At 40.2% G+C, this 26,568-nt stretch overlaps 1 protein-coding gene and 1 long non-coding RNA gene across 7 annotated transcripts; both read right to left on the bottom strand.

Annotated features, from left to right (window-relative positions):
• On the bottom strand, positions 1 to 13,628 carry Pi3K92E (phosphatidylinositol 3-kinase 92E). Of its 6 annotated transcripts, none has more exons than XR_015328791.1 (7): positions 13,108 to 13,628; positions 10,850 to 10,892; positions 6,438 to 8,777; positions 5,847 to 5,999; positions 4,560 to 5,407; positions 428 to 470; positions 1 to 95 (listed from the first exon to the last, which is right to left on the bottom strand). XR_015328791.1 is itself a non-coding variant. In XM_086990635.1 (7 exons), the coding sequence occupies exons 5-7, from the start codon at positions 8,604 to 8,606 to the stop codon at positions 4,655 to 4,657; spliced, it is 3,075 nt and encodes a 1,024-aa protein (XP_086846761.1). In that variant the 5' UTR covers positions 8,607 to 8,777; positions 10,850 to 10,892; positions 11,295 to 11,363; positions 11,556 to 11,871; positions 13,108 to 13,628; the 3' UTR covers positions 1,150 to 4,654. The 6 variants fall into 6 exon arrangements, 5 of the variants coding, with proteins under 5 accessions (XP_086846761.1, XP_086846762.1, XP_086846760.1 ...); XM_086990635.1 differs by lacking the exons at positions 1 to 95; positions 428 to 470 and adding exons at positions 11,295 to 11,363; positions 11,556 to 11,871 and having other exon boundaries at positions 1,150 to 5,407; XM_086990636.1 differs by lacking the exons at positions 1 to 95; positions 428 to 470 and adding exons at positions 11,295 to 11,327; positions 11,556 to 11,871 and having other exon boundaries at positions 1,150 to 5,407.
• A 1,655-nt stretch (positions 13,629 to 15,283) lies between these two features.
• Positions 15,284 to 21,033, bottom strand: LOC147755225 (uncharacterized). The gene is made up of 3 exons (XR_015328798.1): positions 17,238 to 21,033; positions 16,931 to 16,965; positions 15,284 to 16,522 (listed from the first exon to the last, which is right to left on the bottom strand). It is a non-coding gene; the product is annotated as an uncharacterized LOC147755225 (long non-coding RNA).
• Positions 21,034 to 26,568: the final 5,535 nt, after the last annotated feature.

Raw genomic sequence — 26,568 nt, 5'->3', positions numbered from 1 at the left:
ACCAATTCACGCGTCAAGCATCCACTGAAGGCGCAACGATGCAGGCCACCGCCAGCTTTTTGCAAATTGGCCACCTCTTCGGCAGTTAGTCGCTTCTGCCATCAGTCGCGGTTCAGAAAAGCACAAGACAGTAAAAATTAGGTTATTAATAACTATCGAACTCTGATGTCAAAGACTTATTTTTTAGGAATATATAAAGGGCATTTTCGGCCTACGCAAGCGAAAATTTTATTCCAAAGTGAATGGAAAAATTTATAAGCCAGCATTTCCCTAATTCACAGGTCTCTTTTTGTTTTCATAGCTATTAAACACTGCAGGGACATCGATTTTCATTTGCTGAAAAAATTCTGTATATATTTTTAATTAGCATATATATATGACTTAACAAGTCATATATGCTAACTAAAATAGTGGATATTGTACTCACGTCATTTACACAAGTGTGATTCAAAGCGCTGGCATGCTCTTTGCTGAAACAGATAATGTTGCAGACACAGTTATTGAGGTAGCTAAAGAACTTCTTCCCACGAAATGCTTCAAGGTGAAGATCGCCATTTTGAAATCGATTATATTCAAGTGGCTTGAGACGTGGGTAAAAGAATAAAAAACAAAGCTAAAAAGGGTTAGCATTAATTATCTGCGGCGCACATTTTAAAACCTAAGCAACATACGACTGTCAGATTCGACGATCCTGTATTTCTGAATAACGTATTATATACTTCCTTTATTATTTTGACAATTCCTTGAGAGGTTCGCAAAGTATGTCAATGAAACGATACCCAAATATGTAATAATATGATATCATATACGAAAAAATACAATTTATATAATATATAGAATAAACATTTTAAGGATGAATTTGCGACGGTAACTAAAATAAAAATAAAATTGATTCATGCACAAGGTTTATTACCGGGATATCTTAAAAACTGCACATTAGTAAACGTACTTACGATACGTTAAAAGCAATCTAAGATAGACTTTTTATCTCACTAGTTGCCTATCCCCACGTTTTCGCATGTGTAGCATAAATGTTTGGCAGCTCCGCTTAAAAGTATTAAATGCTGTTACGGTAAAAAACGTATGCTCCTTCCTTCGAAACTCAGTTTTCTCCACAATTTCATACGTGGAAGAAAAACACCTGATATCTCTGGTAAATAGATAAATAAATAATTTTTGTTTTATTTCACGATCGTGGTTTATTCACAAAATACTTTTATTTATGTCTTTGCTTTTCATCTTCTGTATCGCAATTGGCTGAACTCTTAAGCAACTCCTCACAAATTTCGCTATTTGATGTCACTTTTGACTATCCGTCATATGCGTGCACTATATGTACGTACTTATTGATGCGGTTACTCTTTTCAAGTAAAATTATGATTAACACTATTTTTTTGTTATTAGGTTTGCGGCACACATTACAGGAGTTAGAGGAATAAGCGGCAAAGGACAAATTCTGAACTTCATTACCTCCAGTTACATCATGCTTACAACTCGTACATCTAACCAGCTATCAGTCAGTTTCGCGTTCATATCATAATTTATATATAATTATTATTATTACATTTTCTTACCGGCAACAGTTGATGTCAACATAGAATGACTGTCGTACATTGAGAAGGAGGTGCTCCCTCAATGACCTAAACAGGTCTGAACAGGTAGGTATTTGAACTGGTGATTTAATTAATTATATGGGACCGAAAACAAGAAAATTTTTTACTTTTGTAACTGAGTAACAGCGACGGCACAGCGACTTCAAAAAGCATTTTATATGTCGTTCACCCCGTTCGATATTTCGAACGTTTTAGTGCAGTATGAAATGTTTACAAAAAGATAATGTCGCAACCTGCTGTGTTAACATGCGACGATAAGAGTTAATCAGATACGGTTATTAGGTTAGGACATTTCTGAGATGACCAAGATGTTCTCCGCCTACGATTCAGATATCAGAGAGTTACTACTCAGAGGCAAGGCAAAAAAATGCAGGTGTTCCCTTCGTAAATTTTCCTATAGCGCTTCTACATCACTTAGTTACAATAGTTACTTAAATCTAAAAAAAACTTCTGTTTTTATTATTATTTTGTATGTGTATAACAGATTAATTTTATTTTGCATCAACGGCAGCTGCAACCTCCAACTAACTGAAGTTCGCGCTTTTTAAACATTACTTATTTCTTATTCAACTCGAACGTCCATTGAGGACAATCCGACAACAGCAAGAACGCTAGCCTCGTCCATTTGTTAACAACAACATCCTGACAAATGTTCACCAATTTAACGTCAATATCTATCAAATGTCTAAATGAGACTAAGTTTCTACCTAACATTCTATATGTCTGTAGGACTAATTTTTGTTTAATATATAAGTTGTTTACTTGTCGACATTATCAACAAAGGTAAACTGCAACTATAGCATGCAACATTGTTACTAAAGTAATGGCTATTTTTAATCCACAAAACAACGGTGATTACATAAATAATGACAATCGACCTGATAATGACGACTATTGCTAGTGCAATTACATAAACAAATAATAAACCATCCTGCCTTTCTTCAATTTTCATTGAAATTAACATTACTAGCAATCCTAGTAAGAGGTGAAGAAGAATAATTCACATAAATATGCCAACCTCGCCCAGCATCACAGAACAGCGACGACTATGGTTTTATCACAGCACGGGCGTACGGACCAAGAACATATTATGATGCCACCAAACATTCGCCCCGACTTCAATTCTGCTTAACCGTTAGTGTGTACATAAACTTCATATTAAACTATACCAGTGAAATACCCGCGCGGATCTGTTATCGTTTTGAATGGGCAACATAAATTAAACCGAACGTATGCGAACATGTGGATTTTGAATATATTCAATACGGTTAAGCGATAGTTTCGATGTTTCCGTTATTCCAGGCTTGTCACCAGTCACTGGTAGATACGAAAGCTTTTTTTCGAGAAAGAAAAAACTAGCACGTGCTTTTTCCTTGAACAAATCGAGAAGTCGATTTTTTTGATACCTTTTTCTAAACATTAACTTTTTTTCTGCAATTATCATTAACTCACAGGGACTTAACACGTTGACCGATTTCAATTTTTTCGAGTGCCGCATCTGGCTTTCATTGCATATCTTCATCTTAAGGACTTCATATTGCAGTGATATTACTCGCGGGATTGCGAAGTTAAATATTCAGTAATTGCCCCCCTGTATTGATTGCTACTGCTGCTGTACGGAGGTGTTAAGCAAAAAAAGTTTCCACATGGCTTACCACTCCCTTATACAGGCAGCAACAAAAGCTGGATTCCGCAATGGATGCGATGTTAGGAAGAATAAACACATAATACGAGAATGTACATCCTTTAGACAAGACTTTTTATGTGTTTTATGCTGTTAATGCGTGGGAAGGGGTTGACAACTCTCTAGAAAATTATCAGGGTAGAAGTATATATACATGTTAGTGTTGATTTCCAATGGGTTTGACCGTATTTGTTTCCAGTAGCTAAAACAAAAATGCTCATTGAAAGCAATACTTCTCTTAATACAGTTAATACAAATAAGAAAAAACGTAGCACCATATTGAATCATGATGAAAAATACAGGTTCGTCAGAATTTAAGCTTCAGGAATGCGCCAAAGGTATTGACAACGATAAATGCGTGTTTGCTTGTCAATAACCTTCACCGTTTTTGCAATTGAGACGAAACTGAGAGAAACTGAGTCGCAAGAACTGAAAAAAAGATTCTTCATTGGACTGGTTGTACCTTCCGGAGCAAGTACAACGCCATGAAGGGCAGTTTAGTTCACAATTTGATGTCTGGAAACTGAGCTGTCACTCCGAATGGCCAGCGCCAGAATTGAGCTGAATTCTGTTTGGTTTTGGCTCAATCCGGCTATAATCGCATAACCAATTACCTCAACATGTTCCGGCCAACACAAGTTCACCTCTATGAGAGAATCTATAAATAAGCTACATTTCAGGCATCAGGTAAAATCAGCATCTGAATATACACACGGGTAACTTTCATCACAGTTTTCCCGTTGGCAGAGAATCAAACACTTTTTCCCCAGTTGCTGCTGTCAGGCTCAACCCACTACTTTTTTAAAATGTGTGTCTTTAACATCAAAGTAATGACGATGCGTCTAGGTAGCTAACGTGACTCAATCAAAGCATACTTAGACTTCAGCCTCAATAGTTATGTACTCATTTTTTGTTGACACTGAAAAAAAATCGGTAAAATGACCTTTCCGTCGGAAATTGTACGCATACTTTGGTGAATTCGTGAAACGATCAAGCAATGCATGGTATATGAATATCTATCTGATATATATCCGTCAAATACCAACACTTCAAAATTCCACCAGCCCGTTCTTGTCACATAAAATTCACCTCATGGAGTTCAAGATCTATGCGGCTGCCAGATGTCTTCACTAGGACATGTTTTGCGCAGTCGACAAAATCAGCCGTGACAGTGACATAGCAATAACATAAAAATAACCTATGGGACCGCTGGTTAGTTAGATAAATGAGTCCACGAGATTGACTAAATTGATTGCGTGTACCTGTGTTCGTTTTTTGATTTGCTTTTTTTGTAGCCTTCTTGCTTGTAAATTGTCTCAAATTAGCGTCCACTTCTTAATAATCATAGCTTAGCGGTTTACATGTGTTTGACTGAATGGAAGAACCAGTCAAGCTTGGTGGACCAAGCGCCACCGTACGCATCACTGAGCTGCGTTTGAAAATAGTGAAGTGCTTCACTTTCGTCCCTGTCAACTTGCAAGGTATTTCGCAAATAGGTAATGTCTTCGATGCTTTGTAGTTCGGGAATTCCAGTCGAAAGCATCATTGTGAATAGAGTGATTAGAAGACGCGAGTGTTTGTGAAGTATAGAGTAGGCACGGTAGCAGAGTTCCTGGAAGGCCGTAAAGTGAGGAGTTTTATGCGGCTGATCCTCGCCACGCGCTATTACACACAGAAAGTCCTCTGTTAAGACGAATGGGACCCGTTCACGATTGATGCCAAATTTCTTTTTGAAATGACCGAGGAAGTGACCAAAATCGATATGAAATATTTGGCCTTCCTCATTAACCATAATATTATCCGGATTTCGATCGCCAATGCCAAGAATGAACGTGGCTACACAGTACCCAGCGCAACTGTGCGTAAAAGTCTCCACCGCTGCTAAATAACTGCGTTCATCTGGATTTTTTTCTTTGATCCACCGATGGAGACGCGTCGAGTCAAATTGAAACTTCGACAGTCGACTCGTGCGTTGAATGTCCATGACCGTGAGAGCGTCTTTGACGACCTCAATCAGGCCAACATTTTCACCTGTAGATAAAACTGCATAGGGCATCATCCGCATATCAAGACCTTCCTGTTTCCATATCGAATCCATTATTCGGATTACCTATAATAAAATAGGGACAGAAAAAGCGATAATTAGAATGTCTAAGAAATTTTCTATGTCCACTCTCAGTAAAAACTTCTTAATGTTACGACTACTAAGAACGAAACTATTTATTTAGTCGGATCGGGAATGCTAGCCCTTGATCAAGCACATACTGTTTTACGCTACATGTACAATTCCATAGTTTAATTACACTTACTTGTACATACTTGGGCACGTACAGACAAAGTGGGAATCACAACAATAATATCTACACAATGGATCAAACGAGAAATCAAATTTAGCATAAAGTGTTTAAACATACGTGGAAATTTAAATACGACGAATACGGAAACTAAATAACTTCCTAATATGGCAATGCCTTTAGATCTTATTGGATAAAACGTCAGGTCTCGAAAACTTCTGCCCTGTAATTACGCTTGTTGTTTGTTGTACTGACCTGCAAGGTGAGCATGTCCTGCCGTAGATCATCACCATTTTTAAAGATGAGCTGATGGTAGTTTAGGAAGCTGTTATCACCCAAAAACTCGGGGTTTTGCCAAATGAGCCATAGGGGTTTTTTAGCAGAGCCCATGACTCGGCATCTAGGCACCTGAATAGATGGACAGAGACCCACACCATTAATTTTTCGCCCTAATTATCAATAACCTTTGTTTTCAGTAAATCTTTTGGTATAAAATATTTTTATTAGTACCCGGGCTAGCGATAATCCAGGCATGAAATAATGATAAATAGTATTACATGAAACTTCTTTAACAACCACATGTTTGGTTATACTGTGTTTGACTAAAGTTAGGATAACATAATAGCAATGGAAGGGAACGTCTTCTTCTTTTAAATCTTTTCAACCTACAGGCTTCTACTGTATAAGGAAAAAGCGTTATGTCATTAATTAAATTAAACCCCACAGACATATTGTATAAAATCAATGGCTTACGAAGAATCCACAGTATTCGATAGTAGCAGAACTTTATTTGATTTGATCTTTTAGTTAGCTACAAAAGTTGGCCAGAACAACGAAAAGCCTTACCTCTAAGTCGCCGAGCAGCTTTGTGTTGTTTAGAGGCGACGGGAAGTTCTGTAGAACGTCTAGGTAGTCTTCCTGGGCGAGCTGCTTATCGAGATAAGCTTTTTTGTCACGACAGGTATCACTTTTCAAAGCGTCAGTAATTTGTGTTAACTTTTCTAATGCTCCGACCTGTTGAACAACGGGACGTAGATGTGAGCCCATACCACGGCAGAACGCCTCTAGCAAAAGGCCAAACTTAAATGCAACCGATTGATCGTGCATCTCTGCCTTAAGATGCCAGAAAAAGTAGTGCCCAATGCTATAGTTGAGTAGTGCACGTCGTAGGAGGAACTTGCCCAACGGGTTATCAAGGTAAGGCTCATACTTCAAAACCTGGACAAGCTGCAGGAGATACTGCGCCAACAGTTTGTTCGGCAGGTTCTGATGCAACCAGTGGACCGCCTGATCACGGACAAAGACGTCAGGATACTTGCAATCGAGTAGCTCAAGCGCAATCTCTGGTGACACCAGAGGCCACCCTCTAAGCAATCGGTACATTTCGCTCACCTGATTTCGCTTGTTCCATTCAACGGCATCAAGGACCTTTGGTAAGGAGTCAGGCAAATGCTTCTTCAAATAATACCGATAAGTCCATATTAGCATCTTATCCTGTTCTGTAATTTCAAACAGTGGGTCTTTTTTAATGAGCTCATGCAGAAGCTCCTTCGTTTCAAAATTGGGATTTTCTGAGTCCTTGACATCAAGGAACCGCTGTCCGTTAGAGCAAACTTCATCGAAGGTTGGGTAGCGAACATTCGGTGAATACTTGTCGAACTCAATCATGAGGCCCGCACACTCAGCCTTCCTGTTACGTTGGGTTGTACCTAGCGGATTCAGCAGCTCCGTGAGGCCTTTTGGCACTGGCCACAGCGGCAACTTCATCTTCCCGCTCACCAATACACTTCGAAAATCAAATAAGGGCACATTGCCCCATGCAATTTGAACACTTTCTCGACTTTTCTTTAAGACTGCACAGACCGAAATGCATAACCGAGCACTCCGGGGTATATCAGGCACAAATAGATTAAACTTGAGTGTCTCCTTCCACTCCGGACAACTGTTATCAACCTTCTTGGAGTCCTGTTCTTGGCACAATTGTTCCGTACCGTGATAGATGCCAGCGCGAACAAACACTTTGTCAACATTTGTAACATTTAAATAATACGCCGACATGATCTTTACCTTAAAATGGTCGTTTATGTGATAGAGCATTTGACGCGAGACAAGATCGGCACCTGTCTTGCGGCGGGCATAGCTCGGCAACCGAAAGCCCGTTGGTGGAACCTCCTCATACACTTTCGATCTCGGAATGAGCATCAGCTGAGGTAGTTGCCCTTTAGCAAGGCACTCACGTATGTACTTGTACTGTCCGAGCTCGTATGGTCCGCAAAGGTATTGCTTTTGGCCGCACACCTTCACGACATGGGGCTCGTTTGAATTCATGAGGTGACCTAAATGCTCCACTGCCATTTCCGACAGATCGTTGGATTTCGAATTTGGAAATAGCGTTAGATGGGATGACGTGTACTCATCGTTTTTATAAATCACCCACATTTTCACGTCAAAGCTTCCATCATATTTTAGACGAGCTTTAATATTTGCTGGCAGCTCAGTGACCATCTCAATATCCGGTGGATAGATGTAGGCCAACCGGTCATCCACGGTCCCTCGATCTCTTCTACTGACAACGTCAGCACACTCCTGCATAATCTGTTTGCGAAAATGGACAACTTCTTCATCCTGGTCGTGCATAAAGTCATGTACACATCCACCGACCGCCTGGTTAATGGCTGCCTCAGTCTTTCTCTCTTCGGGATTTTCACTGGACTCGGCTAGTTTAAGCAGAGGCTTAAACAAGCGAAGATCACATAACCGTCGATTTTCATCGACAAATTCGATTAGATCGGATGACTGTAGAACAGAAACAAAACTGTAATTTTCTGGCTCCCTAAGTAGGCCGAATAGCGGATAATGGCGCGCCTCGAGGAACAAATTGGTCTTCACCTGAGCCAACGTCGCTTCACGAATACATCCCAGTGGTACTATGATTCCAGTTGGCAAGAGGCAATCCACGGTAATTTCTTGTGGCATGCATCGAAAATCGTATAGTTCACCCGACGACGGAGGCATGATGCTGAATTTTGCTGATGCAGCTGATGGAAACCATTCAAACAGATCAGCTTGGAGCAAGCTAACGGGTGGTGTCCGTAACCGCGAACCTCGGAACCATGTGTACCCGTCGGCAGTTGCTGATGATGATCAGGAGGATAAGATGATCGACCGTTCAAGTGGAAGTTTATTCTGAAACGGATAACACGTACGGTTAGCGGACCACACTGATAGCTAGTGCGAGATACAGTTCGTCGTGATTTGGTACACTCAAATCACATTTAGCAGCAAAGTACAGAGTACACACAGTCTACTTTGCCACCCCTGAGAGCATCTCGACGCTTGTAAGACAACTACTGTCACAAAACGTCAAGCCAAACGGGACAAACACATCACTTTCACATGCCAAATAGACAGATGAATACAGTCGCAATATAGTCCCGCCTAAAACTCCGAAACTCCGAAACGAAAGTAATTTAGGAGTCCATCAAACGCGTACGAAGGCGACCACTTACACCTCTAGCTTGACAAGAAAAATCTTAGTTCTTTTGTGCTAGAACAAATCTTCGATGGAACGCAGCACAAGGTTGCCATGCTTGATTTCAAAGGTCTACGACCCAACCACACGTGTCATCCGTTCAGTCCAACAAAAAAGAAAAAAAACTCATTCGGAGATGATAACAAAATGCACTTTATTTAACAGCAGAGAGTACATGAATAAACTCTTTATTTACTCGAAGCTAGAAAACTTAATGCGACACATATTCGTAAAGATTCGGGTAATGTTTTTTCCGAAATGAAATCTGAGCAATTAAAAAACTCCAATTAAATAGACACACGTAGCGACCCATACAATATAACCCGTTCAGATGCAAAAAAAAAGCATAATTATGTTTCGCCAATGCAGAGGCTAATGTAAATATTTCAGATGACAAAATGATGATTTCATGATCTAAATGTTTTAAGTGTTAAAGCTTTAAGAAGTAGACATGCGGGGAGAGATCTGCTCTAGTCAGACGATTTTACATTCATTCATATAACGTTTGCTATGCCATTGTCAAGTAAAGGCCAACGGGTGACTTGGCGTCTGAGGTGTAGTTATATCGTGCTTTTAAGATGTTACTGAACACCGCAGTATCCATTACTTGTTATAGCGCTAGGTTGCACTGTTTTTAACCTTTTTATTCCAGTGACTATATCTGGCCATCTGAAAAGTCGCACTTGACTTCTCATTTATAAAACAAAAGCCTCTTTATTAAGTATTACTAAATCATACTGACGTTTTTATGCTGGTTTCAACGTTTCCCATTTGCCATTCTTATATTAATATAAAACCATAGACATCTCAACCCCAAAAAAACGGATGAACAGATTTAAAAACAACTAACTTTTTCAAATTGAAGGAGAGCTTAAAAATAAATTATTAACTGGATATGTATGAAGCAGTTAATTATAGAGTATGATCACGTTTGTTATCCTAGAGTTAATAATACTGTTGCGGGAATAAATGTTTGATAATTGTTTCACCTTAGTCAATAAATCAAACATATTAATTTCAATAGTTAACATTGAATTAGAGTCTCTTGTATTGTCTAATAATAGGATAAATAATAATGCATGCTAATGTCAAATACAAAAGTTCACGTTAATTAAAGATGAAATACATTCGTTCTCTGAACAGTTTCGTAAACAACTGAATATGAAGTTGTCTCACTGTGGTTTACAAGCCAACTGCCAGAAGATCTCAAATTCTCCGATGGTTTAGATCAGAACAGTTTTCTTGGCTGACCCTCGGCCTGCAGTGTCCCACAACTTGTTGGCTTTGGAGTTTTAAAAGAGACATCTCCACAGAAGCCACGAGGTATGCGCACTCGGCCTCATAGTCTTTATATATGCCTCTCCAGCTGCCTCATTCTCTTCTTACTGAAGAAATAAATACTCTCTTTTCAACCGTGAACATTTTACGCAGATACCCGGAGTGGCTTATATAATACTAGCTCGCTTCTTCCCCAGGCATCGCTGATACCGCCAAAACTAACATGACGCATAGGGCAGCAATAAATTATGCATAAATAAATTATACTCGTCTAAGGATTTACGTCTCGCTATAACTAATAGTATTATACGATAACCGTAACTGTAACAATGTATAGAAATCATTACAAAGAACAAAGTAATAATCCGCATAAAAAATCTTGCAGCGAAGAAAGTGCTGCGAGTGTTTCAGGTAAAGACTGACAAATTCACATAACAGAGTTACTTACCAAAACACGCCATTGCAGAACAAACACGTGATTGGCAGGAAATCTGTGATATTGAGAATCAAGCAAAACGAGAAAAAGAGTGTTATTCTAAACAGCTACATAATCATCTTCTTCATCGGAAACAACTCAGTTTACTTGAGCCAGCATAATTGCCATCACTACTTCCTAAAAAATCGGATGAGGCTTAGTCGTCTCGAACACTCGAAGATCTATGTATTCAGACTCTTATTAGCTATTAAGATGAAACGTCAATGCTACTTCAAAAAAGAGACTAATGTAGCAACACGGCACACAATATTCGTATGCTTCCACAAACAAGCGAACATTATGTTTACAAGTTAAATGCTACGTATCCGTATTTCATTTTTATAAGATCTGATATAACATCTACAATTAACAAGTATGAGCTCAGCGAAGGGCTCTTTATTTTTTATTACCACCTTACCATGTGGAAAGCACGTTAAGACAGGTTTGTTTTCTGCACAGTCCGCAACCAAGACAGAATGGTGAATGGCTGTTAAAAAATATTTCATGACTAGTTCGCGTCATTTTAACGTCACTTGCGTTAGCACTACATAAAAAAAAGTAAACAACCTATTTGCCCATTTATTATGAATAATACAACCGCAATTATTATTATTATTATTATTTTGATAATCCATTCTCTACCGTAACGTAATAGCCTTTAGATAACGATACAACTTACTGAGTTCTCCAAACAACAACAACACATTAAGTTCCAACGGGCTTTACCGGGAACCTGTTTTCACAACAGCTCTCGCTCTGTATTAATTGCTAACGGTTGTTGCCAGTCTCTACGTATGTATTCTGCACAAGTAGGTATGAGTTACGCTTAAACGCCATTGGTTGCTACTGTTTACCACGACGCAGAGTAAATACCATTAGTCCATGAACTCCCTTCTGTCTGATTCACAGTGCATGAAATATCTGTCACAAATGCTGTAGACACGAAAGCAGGGTTGGACGGACGCCACAGAAGACGCTTTGGACACCCGCAACCGCTAGAAGCAATAAATAGCGTGCATTTCGAAATTGGGCCTTCTCCGAATCGCCTGCGCGGCTGAGTAGAGAGGCTTGCGACTGAACAAAAACTATTATTTCAAACACAATATAGGAGATGATCAAACAAGAAGAACGTGTGTTGGGTTTCATTCCTTTTATGGAATCATGCCACATGTAAGTGGTAACTTTAACACAGACAAGTGGGCGATACAAAAGTTAGAGATACCACTTGGTCCAACTACAGGAACGGCGACAGAGGCCGTCGCAACTACAGTCGCTATTTTGTGACTATTATATGCACACGCATAACCCTTCTCTGCTTATCAGTTATCTTAGCAACTGCACGCTGGTCATGTATGCACGTAAGCGATACAGTATTTTTATTAACGGGTAAAGCTAATAGGTTTTCGTTAGTAAACCTATGGAAGCTATCGTCATCACGAAGAAACGAGAAGTTGGACCAGCCAGAGAAGCAAACAAATAACTACTAATGGTCCTTCCTCATAGGCAGAACACGTTCGATTCTGTTTTGTGTTACAGACAACAGCAGCTTCTATTTCAGCCCTATCCTAAATTGGTTAGACACAAGATGATCAATACGATTAGAAAAATCAAGTGCCAATCCGCATCTTCCTGTGGATTAGTTCGGAAGGTGATAGTTCACCGGGTAGGGCAACAGGGCTACGACTGCTGTTATCTTGCGATGAGTAGAATAGCGCGCCGTTGTGAACTACTGCGCGTTGCATGCGTGGTCGCTGCAAACACAACCCGGCTGTTATAAATATGGAGAAATCAAGGACTGGAATAATCACTACTGCGATGACGATATATCATTATCAGCAGTGAGACTCTTTCAAAATATTCTTATAGCACTAAGAGCTTTGACTATTATGCCCTTATGACTTTTAAATGTTGCTTGACACGGCTGGTCCCAGCAGGAATTGTGAAGCGTGTTTCACCGCCCTGGCGCAAAATAAACCACCCTTAAATTTAGTAGGCAAATACGTCACCACTAATCCGTCGTGGACGAATACTGCATTGCACAGGAATTATAAATGTACCACTTCTTTGCAAAAAAGAAAAAGAGAAGGGCCGGATTGTTATGTGTTCTCGCATGCTTATTTATCATTCACTCCTCTGCACTGGCTACTTCATCGCACAACGTAGTAGAGCACGCAGTTGTTTTTCGTAGATCGAAACCGATCGACGCGATTGGGTTCATACAGTGAACATACCCAAGGTACTACAGCTGAGGACGGAGCAAATTTTGCCAACGTGGGTAAATTCAGCCATATCGCACCGCGTTGCGATGTCTTACGCCGATCGACAAAACGTAGACGGACGAACTGCTGCTATTCCTTGTTCGCACGACGATGGCCACGAACGCAAAGACAATTAGTGGTGGAGCACAAAAGAGCAAGACAGTTTTACCACGGGCATATCCTTAGCTCAGCACAACATACAACAGATCAATAATGCCATCAACTACACGGCCAATAGACACCAACTAACCAGTGACCACTCTCGTCGCCCTACTACAATTAATATCATAACAACACAACGGCGTACACATATGCATTCACCAGCATCACTGCAAGCCGCCCGCAGACGGCCAAAGCCAGACGCGCGAGCAACGAAATACAAACCCTAACACGATTAAACACAAACATCAATACACAGCCAGCGAGTAAAACACTCATTATCCAGGCTCTCGGGCGCAGCTATATGAAAACATCAAGAGTCCTGCTTGATGATACTCTACTCAAAAATGCTTGTCTGGCTGTTTATCTGTCTGTCTCCGTTTCTTGCAACAGGGTTTCTGCGGTTGTTGTTTATGATGATGATGGTTCTGATGTTGCCGGTAGCTGCTAAAGCAGCGGACGCTAGCAGACGAAACTACATCCAAACAACACGACACAACCTCATCAGCAACAACATCAGCAGAATCAATTGCCCGCCAAGATGACGGCACTCTCTAATGGATGAAACATGAAACCCGGGAAGATTCAAAGAGCTGTCATACGAGGAGGTGATCGAAACAAGCAAAAATGGGTGGAAAAAAATGAAAGCACAGGAACATTGATTGCTATCACGCAAGCTTAAATGTGCACTGAATAAAAAAGCACTGATACCAAGTTTATGCTTTTTTCTCGATGTTTTATGATTCATTTCAGTTTAAGGTGTTATGTTCGCTAGCCTTTTTAGGTTACCACATCTGTGTAGGCCCACAGGTGTTGCCCGCCCTATGACCACCCATTTCACACGAACCGCCGACACGCCTTACCTTCGCCGTCGATTTTGGCTGTGAGATGAACCTTCGACTTTTCTCCTTTTTGTGATTAGAAAGTAGAATGGTGATTTGAGCCGAAAATGTTGGGCATCGTTGAAATATGAACCGTCACGACACATAACTTATATTCTTCAAATCAATGAGTACTTTTCCGGTTAAATTTCATTCCGTTATATTCTCTCTGTAGATGGTTTATATATTTTGGTATTATGCATTTGCTGAACAGTATTTTTTTCCCATAGAGCGTAATGCTAATTTGGGCGAGTTGATTTTTTTTTTTGATGACTTTCCCTCGGCAGCAGTTAATACTTTCTGAAAGACTTATATACAAAAGGGAAATAATTTTTCCCAACCCTACAAAACAGGCATGAATTTTCGTTAATAAGGGGTAAAATGGCGATTTTTACTGAAAATAATAAGCAATGATAAAATACGAGCCGTATTATCGTATTATATCAGAGGCTTTTATGGTAATTTGGTTAATTTGCAAAATGGTTGATAAAATATGTACCATCTCGGCACATGGTTGATGTTCTTAAATTAGAAGAATATATTTTTACGGGGCGGGAACGAGGAGGGGGGCATAGTTTCTTTTCCGTCGGAGGTAATAACTTAGGCAAGTAGACTGTTGGTTTAGTGATCTGTTTAACAATCATTGAAAATTTGTTTAAATTATATTGAGCTGTTTATTGTTTCGCCTCTATAACGCAGACACTAAGTTGGATTTTAAATATTTTTTTGTTCTCCAAATGTGCACCTATTCAGAGTAAACTTGTAATTTTTGTTGACATTGTTTATAATTGCTAAAATATGTCGATGTAAAAGTTGGGAATTAATTGTAATAGGGCAGCGGGGTAAATGCAACAGAATATTGAGACTACAACATATTGAGACTACAACAATGTTTCAATAAGGGAGTGAGCAGTAACTCTAGAAAGGTACAGGTTCAGAGTCAGGTAAGTTTTCGCACTGGCGCCGTCCGCACGGTCGGACGTTAGCTTCACATATACAAGTGGGGTAAAATATGTTCGGGTTTATACTGGCAACTTTGAAATCAATTTCAGTTGTTATTTTGAATAACGGCATGCATAGAACGCCTTAGTGAATTAATGGTACCGAGGTAGCGTTTCAAAAATATGGTTTATTGCGGCCCTTCACTTCACATCAAGTCTAAATTACACAAAACCTTGTATATGGTTTGATTTTCGAGGAATTGTCACTTTGCTTCAAGCAGGCATCGTCATCGCTAATGTCTGATGATAATGAGTTATGACCGATTCTCTAATGAGTGGCTAAAGCTTCTCGACTATGTCTTGGCTTTTTGTGGCTCCGCAGGAAAAAGAACTATCTCAATAATGGACAACTCCCGATGTTTTTTACTCAATCTTGAACTACTTCTACCGTCCTAACCATCTGCAAACTCAAAGAGCTCCCTGCAAAATATAGGTCCATCCCAGATAAGATGCCCCCGTCTGCCCTACTATCTTTCAGAACATTTTTTCATAGCAATATGTCGGTCCTATAGGGGCAGATTTGTTCTGAGTTTCACTAGTCACGCTAATCCACAAAGAAAACACCAAGCTTTCGGTGGGTAACTACCCCCCAGTAGTTCAAAAGTCAATAGGCTGCTTCAAGTTCGAGAGTTCAAGAGAAAATAATATTCGATCACATTCTGACTTACTGTTTGGCAAGTAAAAGTTTTTGTTGCAATTAATAATACTGCTGGTTGTAGAGAAATAGCCCTCGAGTACCCTTCAGGGTCTTTGTGTCGGCCCTTTTCTACTCAGTGTTCCTATTCTCCATATGAGGGATGTTCATCTAACCGAGGTTCAGCTAAGCTATAGGCCGATGATTTCAGTCTATACGTTCGCTTTGGTCGTGACTGCAATCTTTCATTACTTCAGAGAGCAATCTATCGCGCGTTTGTGTCGTATGGCCGCAATGGCACGAGCATTTCTGTCCAAAAGTGTATAGCTATGTATCCTCACATATAGAATAACAAATACACTTGAGCATTTCTGTAGTTAACTTGATAAAATTTCTAGTAATGGGAGCAGGAGGCGCCGGTCGCGGTGCTAAACTTTGACTTCAACACTCGTCGCTTATGAGACTGCCGTTAATTACTAATGATCTAATTCGTAGATGGTTTGTAAGCAAAGAGCCCGACAACACGTAATACATACACAATCTGTGTGAATAAAGAATGTTATTCAATTAAATACTCCGTGTTTTTTTTTTCTTAGTCTCTACGAGAGTCTCGCTGTTTCCAAATTTCTATGTTGTTCCGTAATTTTGCGACTTGACGTTGATCCGACTGAATGCATTGTTGGCTTGTTCGCGGGGTCGTCGTCCGATTTGGTCTGAAAAATCAATTCCACACTTCCAGCACTTCCAGACGTGAAACTTGAAACATTTATTAGGTACTAAATTGCACTCTAAGACACACCTTAATATACTTAGTAGGCTATAATTATAACGGTACTAAAGGTGGCCCAAAGAAAAGGTCAATATGTGTTTTCATAAAACATATCTGTGAACTTTGTCATAGATAATTCAAGTGATGCTATTTGTATAAATACAAATTACTTCGTATTACCATTGTTTAAACCTGTAAAAATATTTTAAATGTATCACCTTTGTTCCTCAATGCAATAAGGGTCACTTTGATTTCATCTGATGAAATCAAAACACAATGGACTTAGGTCCTAGGCTGCGTAGGATTAATTTTTATTTATTCGTCTATGGCCACGTTCTTTTTTTCAACCTACCTTTAAAGTGATTATCTTCCACACTTCCATTTTCTCTGGGCGTCAGGAGAATGAAAAAATACGTGTAACTTAAAATTTATGAAACACGGATTTATCTGAACGATACATGTAGAATATGTATTTAAAAAAATCGAACGTTAGCTTTATCTAAATGTTTATTCTAGAATCGTGTTATAAAATTGATTTTTCTACAATAATCCAATATAACAATTTGTAATTTTTATTAGAAGAAAAGCAGTATAATTGAAGAAGAAACAGCTCAGCGTAAGCAATGCCATTTTATTTTGTGAATGAGCACACAACTCACCATTGGCTACACTGAGCAGCTGCTGTTCCTCCTATTACTCTACGAGTATATAGACGTGAGCACTCGTTGAAAATAACTGTAAAAACACTTCCTGAATGATTATCCGAATATTGTTAATTCTATGACTCTGATTGTAATGCTGTTTTTTTGCAAACGTAAAAAACTATACTACGTTCTCTTCAAGTGCTGTTTGAAATGACGTTGCTTTTAGTTAGTATCGGAAGTTACTGTTTGCCGTCTACCTGCTAAAAGGGTGCTTTACTATATTCTCATACTTAGTGTGACGTTCAAATAAGATGCCTTCTTGCATATTTACTACATAGAAGAAATAAAGTTTTGGTGCATTTCTATTTAAAAAAAAAACACATTACTGCCTTAAACATATTGGTTAAGTAACTTAGTAAGTTAAACTCGCCAACCTTTCGTGAAGCCATGTTACTTACTCTCCATTTACTGTGAACTACTCTACATTAGACGTCTCAGAACCAATCCACCCCCCAAAGAAGTTTTCGAATTAGGTGTTACCAGATTAGGTTGCAGAGCATGATCGACTAGGTTAAGTTTTACCTAGTTAAAGCATAATGGAACTTGAATGTATTTCATTAGTTGTCATCTTTTCTGTGATAAAGCCGATAAAATCTAATTCCGCTTTTGTCCTTTTGACCGTTTTTACTCGAAGGATTTACCAATCTTGGAAAAGGGTGGATAAATCAGAACTTCATTCGGCAGTGCCTCTTATCCGACCAAATTGATACGGTGTAAAATAGTTTTCTTTTATAGACACCAACAATAGTACTCTCCTTTCGTAGCTTCACCCTTATTACGGGCGCCAGGTGGCCTAACACGTACCATCGTAAGAACTTTTCGTTAGTGATTCCTTTGACTCGAGCCAGGAAGGAGACGACGACAACGTACATGATTTTGATATCGTTACGTAGCTTGTTATTTCCAAAAAACCTTTGAAAGCAAATCTATACTCGAACAAACAAAAAGAAAGTAAACATTCTGATCTATCTATTCTGATAGGGGGCTTAGGGGACATTTTGTTAATATCCACAGCATTGCATACAAACAACCCGTTTGAGAACCCGTAATCTATTTGTAGGCGAATTAATTAGGGCTACCTTCTACCACTCTCAGCAGGTTTCAGGATCGACTTCTCTAGCTCGAGACTTAGCTTTCCATAACCCTGGCCTAGTGATGTTACTGGTCATAAAGCTGAGGTGCAACGGCTTTTAGAGATTACCTCTCGAATCTCGACACCCTCTAGTGCTACGTCCGATTTACGTCTAAACCGTTGCCGTTATCGATAAAAAGCATGTTTAAACCCACTGCCTTAACATCATAACTCACTTTCGATCAAACGCTTGCTAGCAGAAACCTGCATAATCCTCGCCATAAGGACGCTGATTTGTCTCTATTGTGTGATAGGATCTAGAAGCTTGTAGGTCTTCGTACGCTTTTCAGGTTTTTAACAGAAAGATAGTATTTGAAATCTACAATCATTCCGTGTAAAATTATACCTGCAGCCAAGTGTTCGAACGCCACTTCAAAGTTCAATATTACAGAATAGCGTTTACATTTCACACACATTTTTATCTTCGTATTATTATTATTACGAAAATGAAAAGCTTAAAAAGTCAGTGTTTGGAAACCAGTTGAGTTCGCTTCGAATACTCCCTCTAATAAAGGCGATAGCAAAAAATCGCGGAACGAGGATTCGACGGATAGCTGTTGCAAGGCGGGTGGATAATGAAGAGCACCGAAGCAAACCAATCTGTAACCCTTGTCATTTTACCACCACAGACCGCGACATGTCCTTCCTTTAATATCAGGGTTGACAGAAAAAACATCTGTGGATATAGGTATATTAAAGAAACTACCTGGAACGACGACGGTGAAACTCGTACGACGGTTCGTTTTATGTGGCCATTTGCTATTTTACGTTGTCGGACTGAACACTGCAGTCACTCTTAGGGCACAATACAGTTGTACAATACTCAGTAGAACCTAGCAGGGCCTGAACCGTGAAGCAGACAAGCATATTTCTGCATTATTATGAGCTCATGGTCCTGATGCAGCGTTGTCTCTATGCTATTGTATATACCGTATATGCAATGCAGTTACCGCTCAATACTAGTACTTGTAATAAGCTTATACCTATCGTTACGTCCCCTTGGAATAAATGAGTGTTGAAATTTAATTAGTAATTATTATTAATAAATGATAACCACAGTTTTTGTTAAGTAACTGCTATACAAATACCGACATTACGAAACAATCCTCACCGCAAAATCTGCCATTGCAAAGCTTAGATATAAAAATACCGTTAAAAGTTACTCACTTCCTTTATTCATGAAAAGGTTTCAAACTTAAGCGTTAGACCCTGGGCTAGAAAAACTCGACATTGTCGCGCATATCGTGGATCTATTTTCACTTGTCTAGAACGAAAAACCGATACGCTCCAAGCGTAATGACGTCAAATTGTTGTGTGCCCCCACTGATTGACCCATTATGCGAACTATTGCTGGCGTATGTTATGTCTCAATAGTTTTCGGCTATTGCCACAGCTGCCGATAGTGGCTATCGGTGACAAGGGCGAACAACTGCTGGGCTGATTCCTACCAGTTGCCGGTCAGCTTTTACCGAGTTACGACCCACAACGGCTCGTTGATGAAGCTATTGTTAGCCCCATAGAACGCTATTTGCACTAATATTAAAATAGCTGAATATACACTCCCTAGAGTAATTACTAGGCGACCCAGTTAGGCCGGATAGTGAAAAGGTAGGCGTCACAATCGAGACTGATACAAGCGAACAGATGCGCCTGCCTCCGGATCACAGTAGCGTACAGGATCATTTGTGCTGAAAAGCTACTACGGAGTGTCTGTCACGCTTTCGAAAATAGCTGATCGTGATATTCTTTTTGGCTACTGTTGCCGCTTGAGAATGGAACGAGAGATCGAGCTGGATAGAGTAAGAACTCGATGTTCAGGAGATATCTTCGTTTCCTGCAGGCAACCTTCTGTGCCGTCTCGAACACTTCCAGATAGTAACCGCGCATTGCTATCTCTCGGTAATAGCCTCGATAGGGAGATTCGTTCGCCTATGGTCGGAGGCCGATCTCAGAGATATGACGGAAATAATTAGCCGGAGTGGAAAACCGAGACATATATTTGTCCGCCCACACCTGGATCGTATTATACCGGCCTACGAGCGTGCGTCTGGCTATCAGGAACAGTTGTTGTCCTTTACATTGTTGTCGCTCTTTGTTGTTATCATTGCTGCTGTTTTCAATATGAAGCAGGACCGTCAAGCGTTTGCTGCCTGTTCTACATATCCATTAAATGAATACTGGCATACTTTACTTTCCGAACGTGTGACACAAATCAATAGGCTAACGTTTATGTACGCGCCGACCGTCGAAGGATAATACGCATGTGGTTTCTGTTTGTAAAGCGAACCATTACGAGAGCTGTGACGAGCTTCGTGTTTTTTCTAAGATCATAAACCATGGTAGGTTGGGTGTGTGTGTGTGTGTGTGTGTGTGTGTGTGTGTGTGTGTGTGTGTGTGTGTGTGTGTGTGTCTGTGTGTAATTAAGGCTTAACGTTATTCGTTTTAGAAGAAGCGCCGTAATACTTCTATAGCTAGTCACAATTTGTTACGCACAATGTCGGCAGGCTCCTAAGAAATACTCGACGTTTCTAATGTTACAATGGCAATGGCAATACCAAAGATGTAAATGCCGTAGGCGCAGATACTTCACTGACAACCGGCAGGCATTTGCCTCTCCTCTTCAATTCGGCTCTTTAACTTTTGTCCATTTCGTCCCGTTCGTTCGTCTGAGTCGCCAGCTGCAGACAGCAAGCGGCGGGTACGCTTCCATTTTATGCAGCAGCGGGAGATCTAGCCGGACACAGACGGCGCCAAGCATCTCCCAGCGATCAGGCTGAGATGAACGAGCTACCGATAAATGTTGCTACGACATCGGCACCAACAAGCGGCCGATCACAATGAGGGCTGCTTGTATTCTTTCGTAGTTGTAATGATGTCAGTGGCGACTAGATGGAAAAATGAAGTAATCGAACAGACGATGGTATTGATCTCGTGGGGGTTGCAGCGACAGCGACAGCGGCAGCGGCAGCTCGGTAAAGATCGTGACAGTAGCGACAATGAGGATAGAACTCGGACGCAGCGGTAGTTAGAAAAATTGCGCTGCTTAGCCCAACAGCTAGAATAGCTAAGCAGCCAACGATTCCACCTCTTCAACCCCCTGACGGAAGTAAGCTTTTCCAGCGGCAACTGGTGGTCCTCTCGCTGCGGTGGATTACCAGCCCTGATGCAGTGTCTCATTAAAAATGTGAAAATTTAACGTTATCACTACTACTGCTACACTTCTTCAAAATCGCTACGAATCGCGAGTCGTTTCTATTTTTGCTAGACGAAACTACAGTAGTCACAATAAAACAAAATTAGTCGGAAAGTTCGAATCGACTTATTCGAGTAGATCCCACTGACCTAACGGCGCCCCATGTTCAGCGAAAGGTGAGTGGAATAATCAATTCCACGATAACAATGATTAATTAAACGGTACGTTTTCAGACAAAATCATCCTCAACGATAAGACTCACAGGTGGCGTTGTAAGCCGGCAAAATGGGCGCATCCAAAGTGACAGAAGAAGCACATGTTTTCCATGAGAAAACAATGCATTACAAACACGCCACTGCGAGAGGCGGGTTTCGGGCTGAAAACATTATCAGATCATTCTCTTCGAAATACACAAACAGCCGATAACGAGCTGTATCGAGGCAGGATAGCCCAGTTTTCGTGCTTCAGCTGAATGATATAGATTTCTAAGACACGTGCTACGGTGTCATTTGTGCCCGATTACGCGGAACAATGGCACTATTAAACGAGGCACTCACTGGTTATGTAATCTCAGATCAGAATTAGCTTTCTAAATAGTGTTACATAATACGCTTGGATCTACTTCTGTGTAATTTTCTGAAACTGGCAATAAGTATACTTGAACGAACAAATTTAATTGCAACTGTGTCCCAATTGTAATTAAGCCAAAGCGTCACTGAAAATTTCGTAAGAAGAACGTAAATGTGTCTTTTTTTTTGCCACATTCGTTCCATATATGGTTTGAGCATGTGCACTTTATGATAAAATTAAAATGTTAGTTGAAAAACAAAAACATTATATTCATCACACATCCGATTTTCCCCTCTCGTTGGTACACCTAGTACACGTTATTGATTTATACGAGTCATGTAAAATTCAGTTGTTCCTGATGCTGGATGCGCCTTTTACCCATGCATGTAGGAGATTCGCATTAAGCTTAACAGCATGTAGAATGATCCGTTAAATCATGTGTGTTTAAATGATGTTAGTACGGCTAACTGAAAAGGGCAATTATATACGAGGCTGCTTTCCACTATAGATTATCGTACTTAAAGCCCAGCGTTGATAGCAGAAAGCTTGCGACATGCTAGCTGAAGAAAATTTTACCTGTTATGGATCTAAGCGAGTTCGACGGTTCGGTGGAAAAGAATAAAGAGACATATGATTCTTCTTTGGACAAAGACACCTAAATGTATATAATCTGTGATCTTATGTCATCTATTGATGTTTATTAAACCTTTTTGTGCTCCTGACGGTCTCCTAAACTACTTTAGCAAAATTCGTAATGTGAGCAATCTAAAAGCAATTATGGTGTTGAAAGACTCAGACCCAAGAGTAGCCCCGTCCTAAAGGGTCCTAACCCTACTTTTAAATTCACTCAGTGACCTACATATTTCTCGTTCTTCGCGCTTAATCAATTTGGCTGAAAAGATTGTATCACCAAGGAGATCTAAGACGCATTTCGATATAATTTAAAATCTTGCACCACTTAGGTGCAGCCGTTAAGTTAATGAAAGTAAACGAAACTTTGCAACCAGAGTCATTATCGTCTTTCAGTTTATGTCAACATACGATGTCACAAGAAACTTCAGTCTTGCTATACAATGAAGTCAGCAGAAAGCTCAGCTCTCACCTATTAGGAATCAATAAATATTTATTCGATTTCCACTATTTTAGTAAGTGTACATTTAAGCCCTGTCGTGCTTAATATTATCTCGTCTTGAGTCGACCCTGTTCATAATAATAATAATCAGTCACGCTGATAATTGTAAAGCGCCTAACCAAGTTTGCCTTGATTAAAAAATTGAATTATCTGGAATGGGCCTGGGTTTGAAGGCCCATATTCGTTCCGTGGAGCTGACTCGACGAACCGATTATACGAGACCACTAAATCACAGTATGTTCTAGTTAATAAAAACCCGGGCAGTTCAATGGGCGGCAATGACAATTTGCGATGGTCAAATGACAGAGTAGTAGCAACTCCTGTCGTATCACAGTCGAAAGACCCTTTTGGTTTGGTATTATAAATATTTCCAACAGTGTTGGTGTAGATGGGTATAAGGGCTCATCACAACGAGCGAACCTTTTATCATTACAAAGCTATTTTCGCACTGTTGCTGCGAGTAATACGTACAATATATATATATATATATATATATATATATATATATATATATATAACTTGTCTTGTCTGTGCGTTAGAGTTATAAAAAAATATTGTCAATAAACGAGTGCCAGATGGCGTTAGCGGGGACCTTTCGGATGCGGCTTAAATTAAAGGCGCTATAGCAGACATAATTGACGCACCGCCTTATTCAGCACCGCCATACCAATAGTGATGATTGTGATCAGGCTGTCAGCCATATCTCATGCAAAACGTTTGTCTTTCGAGGACAAACACCGATTAAACGTTAGCCGGAGTATGCCCTTAAAGATTATTTATAAGCGATAATTATTTTTTGCTAGAAAAATAGAAAGTAGATAGTGAAAAAATGTTGAAGCTTAACACCAACTTCACTGCCGCTTCCGCCACACACGCATGCCAATTGCACTCGATCATTTTGAAATGGCAGATACATAAAAAAAAAAAAAGTTGCCATCTTTAACGTAATTTTTGGTTGGCGTTTCGGTGAGATAATGTTTACGGACGGTCAAATTGACCGCTCGTAATACGTTAAGTGTTGAAGAACATCGTAATTTATCAGACATCAACTTAGAATTCAACTTAGACATCAACTAGAACCTGTAGAGTTAGAAAATTTGATACATAGTCACATTGTTTACAACTGAAACATATTTGTGACAGATACCTACGTTTAATTTTGATAAGCCGTAAGATCTGTTAGTGTCACTGTGTAAGTGTCCTGCATTTACTTAGGCCAAGGTGCATCTTCTACTCCTGCCGTTAATCTTAGCCATTTGACCTAGTAGAGTGCACACAATAAAACAGCATTTTAGCCAGCCCTTATGAACTGAGAGCATTAGCTTGGAAGTAAGATGTCTTGCCAGTTTTTCGAACTTCTACTTTAAGCTTATCCGCCATTAGGAAACATCACCCCTCAAGAGGCTGTTGCAGAGATGAGGCGTTCAGCGTCCTTATGTCATCACGGGATTATAGAGATGCTTTTCGTAGTTGGAAAGAGACCAGTCACTCCGCTGTTACCCCTGAGAGTTGCCCAATCATTCGTTAACAGCGCTTTCTATGGATGCATTTCTCGTAGTTAGACTGAGCAGTGTCCGCTGTGAGATAGGTCAAGTGATTTCGCTGATGCAGAAACATCTCGACCTTACAAGAAGAAAAGGACTCAATTCAGCTACTTTATCTGAGGGGGTAAATTAATGAAATGTTTGCTCAAGTGGTTGACATCTTGTTGAAACTTTGATGTAGCACGATAATGGCACGCAAAATGAACAACCCCCGTAGGCACTATATAAGAGGAACAAACGTCGTTTTCGTTTTTACATTATCTGTGCTATACTAGAGAGGTGAGCAGGTGAATCATTGTGCTAGACAACGCACATACAATCCGCCAATGTTAAAAAATCTAACTGCAAAAAAAAATTGTACGTTTTTTTTTTTAAGCTGGTGTATTACTACTAACAACGTGCCTTGTTTACTTACTATAACTTCAACTCCTGTACTATCTTTCAATGATATGCTGACGGCAACTTCAGGTCTCTGCTCTGAAGAGCCTGAATGAGTCGAGTAGGAGAGAAATCACAGAACACCAGATTGACGCACTCACTGTTGTCACTGTGTTTTTGTGTGACGATTTCTCGACACTGTTCGCTTGGGTGTTCCATCCTGTTCTTCAATCTCAACTCCAAACGCTTAGATGGGGTGAGGATGATCGTTGCACGTCACATCAGAGTCATTCCTTCGTCTTGGCCTGATGTATGCGATTTTTGGTGATTCTCGGTGATGCTAAAACCGCCCTGAGGGGATACCAGACTCAGTTTCTGATGACAGAAACATCAGCCTACTACTGATCTGTGCGCGGGGGGAAGGAGATGGACAGGAGGGTCAACTCATATTTCAGTCTGTACGGAATCATCGTGTCGCTCTTGTCCTCTGCGACTATAGACTGCTGCCGCCGCTGCTCGCGTCGATATTGTCTTCTGCAGCTAGGATAGCAAGGACGACTGATTCCCTATTGTTGTACTAGTAGCGCTACCAGCTTCACTTCGACAAAAAGAAAAAGGGGGGTTGTTTGGCGAGCCGGGCAGAATTCGCACATCGTCGTCTTTTTGGCTGGTTGATAGGAGGGCTCCGTTGATACTGATACTGTACCAAGTGAGCTAAACAATCAGAGGACGCCACTAGCAAAGTTCGAGACTAAGAATTAGCGTTGCCTTCGTCGAAACGGGGCATTTATCCATATTTGTTATGCATGCGGTGTATCTCTTCTAGGCCCTGTATAATGGGAAATATATGCATGCAATTTATTGGGCGTTGCAGGTTACTGCTGATGTTCGGTGCGACTTCATATGGAAAAGCGCGAGTCTTAAGCCTAGATGAGTCTTCAAAACATTCAGAACATGAGAACATTTAGTTCTGTTCAAAAAAGTCAAGCTGTATGTCATTGCTATGTTCCAATAAAATGCTTTTGTGTCTTACGAATTTAGGTCAGATTCTGCACGGTCGAAGAGCAGCCATATCAAGCTGGAACCCCAATGGGAAACATCAAATTTTCCCCAATTTGTATTCCATTTGCCCATCGCCCCGTTCTACTGTACGGCTTGGAACGTAACAATACGATCGGGTCATTTGAAAGCGCGTTTAGGCTTATTATCGTCAAGGCAATAGTTTCTACGGCGCAGTGCCCGTGCGCCAGTTTCTAATATAGGCTTCCGTAATCACCTACAGAACGCAGGATTGATGGTAGCTCTAAACGTTTCGCTGCGTTAACAAGACGATTACC

This window comes from Varroa destructor, unplaced genomic scaffold (genome assembly GCF_002443255.2).
Source record: "Varroa destructor unplaced genomic scaffold, Vdes_3.0 BEIS01000005.1, whole genome shotgun sequence".
Lineage (NCBI taxonomy): Eukaryota > Metazoa > Arthropoda > Arachnida > Mesostigmata > Varroidae > Varroa > Varroa destructor.
The sequence above is the reverse complement of the archived record's forward strand: the minus strand, read 5'-3'. Positions and strand labels throughout refer to the sequence as shown.

Bases quoted from the DNA above. Each gene is read 5' to 3' on its own strand.
- Pi3K92E (XM_086990635.1), bottom strand. From the start codon at position 8,606: ATGCCTCCGTCGTCGGGTGAACTATACGATTTTCGATGCATGCCACAA. The intron at 6,000-6,437 runs GTAAGGCTTTTC...CCATCTATTCAG, and splicing joins AGCTGCTCGGCGACTTAGAG to GTGCCTAGATGCCGAGTCAT. The intron at 5,408-5,846 runs GTCAGTACAACA...ATTTTATTATAG, and splicing joins AGGACATGCTCACCTTGCAG to GTAATCCGAATAATGGATTC.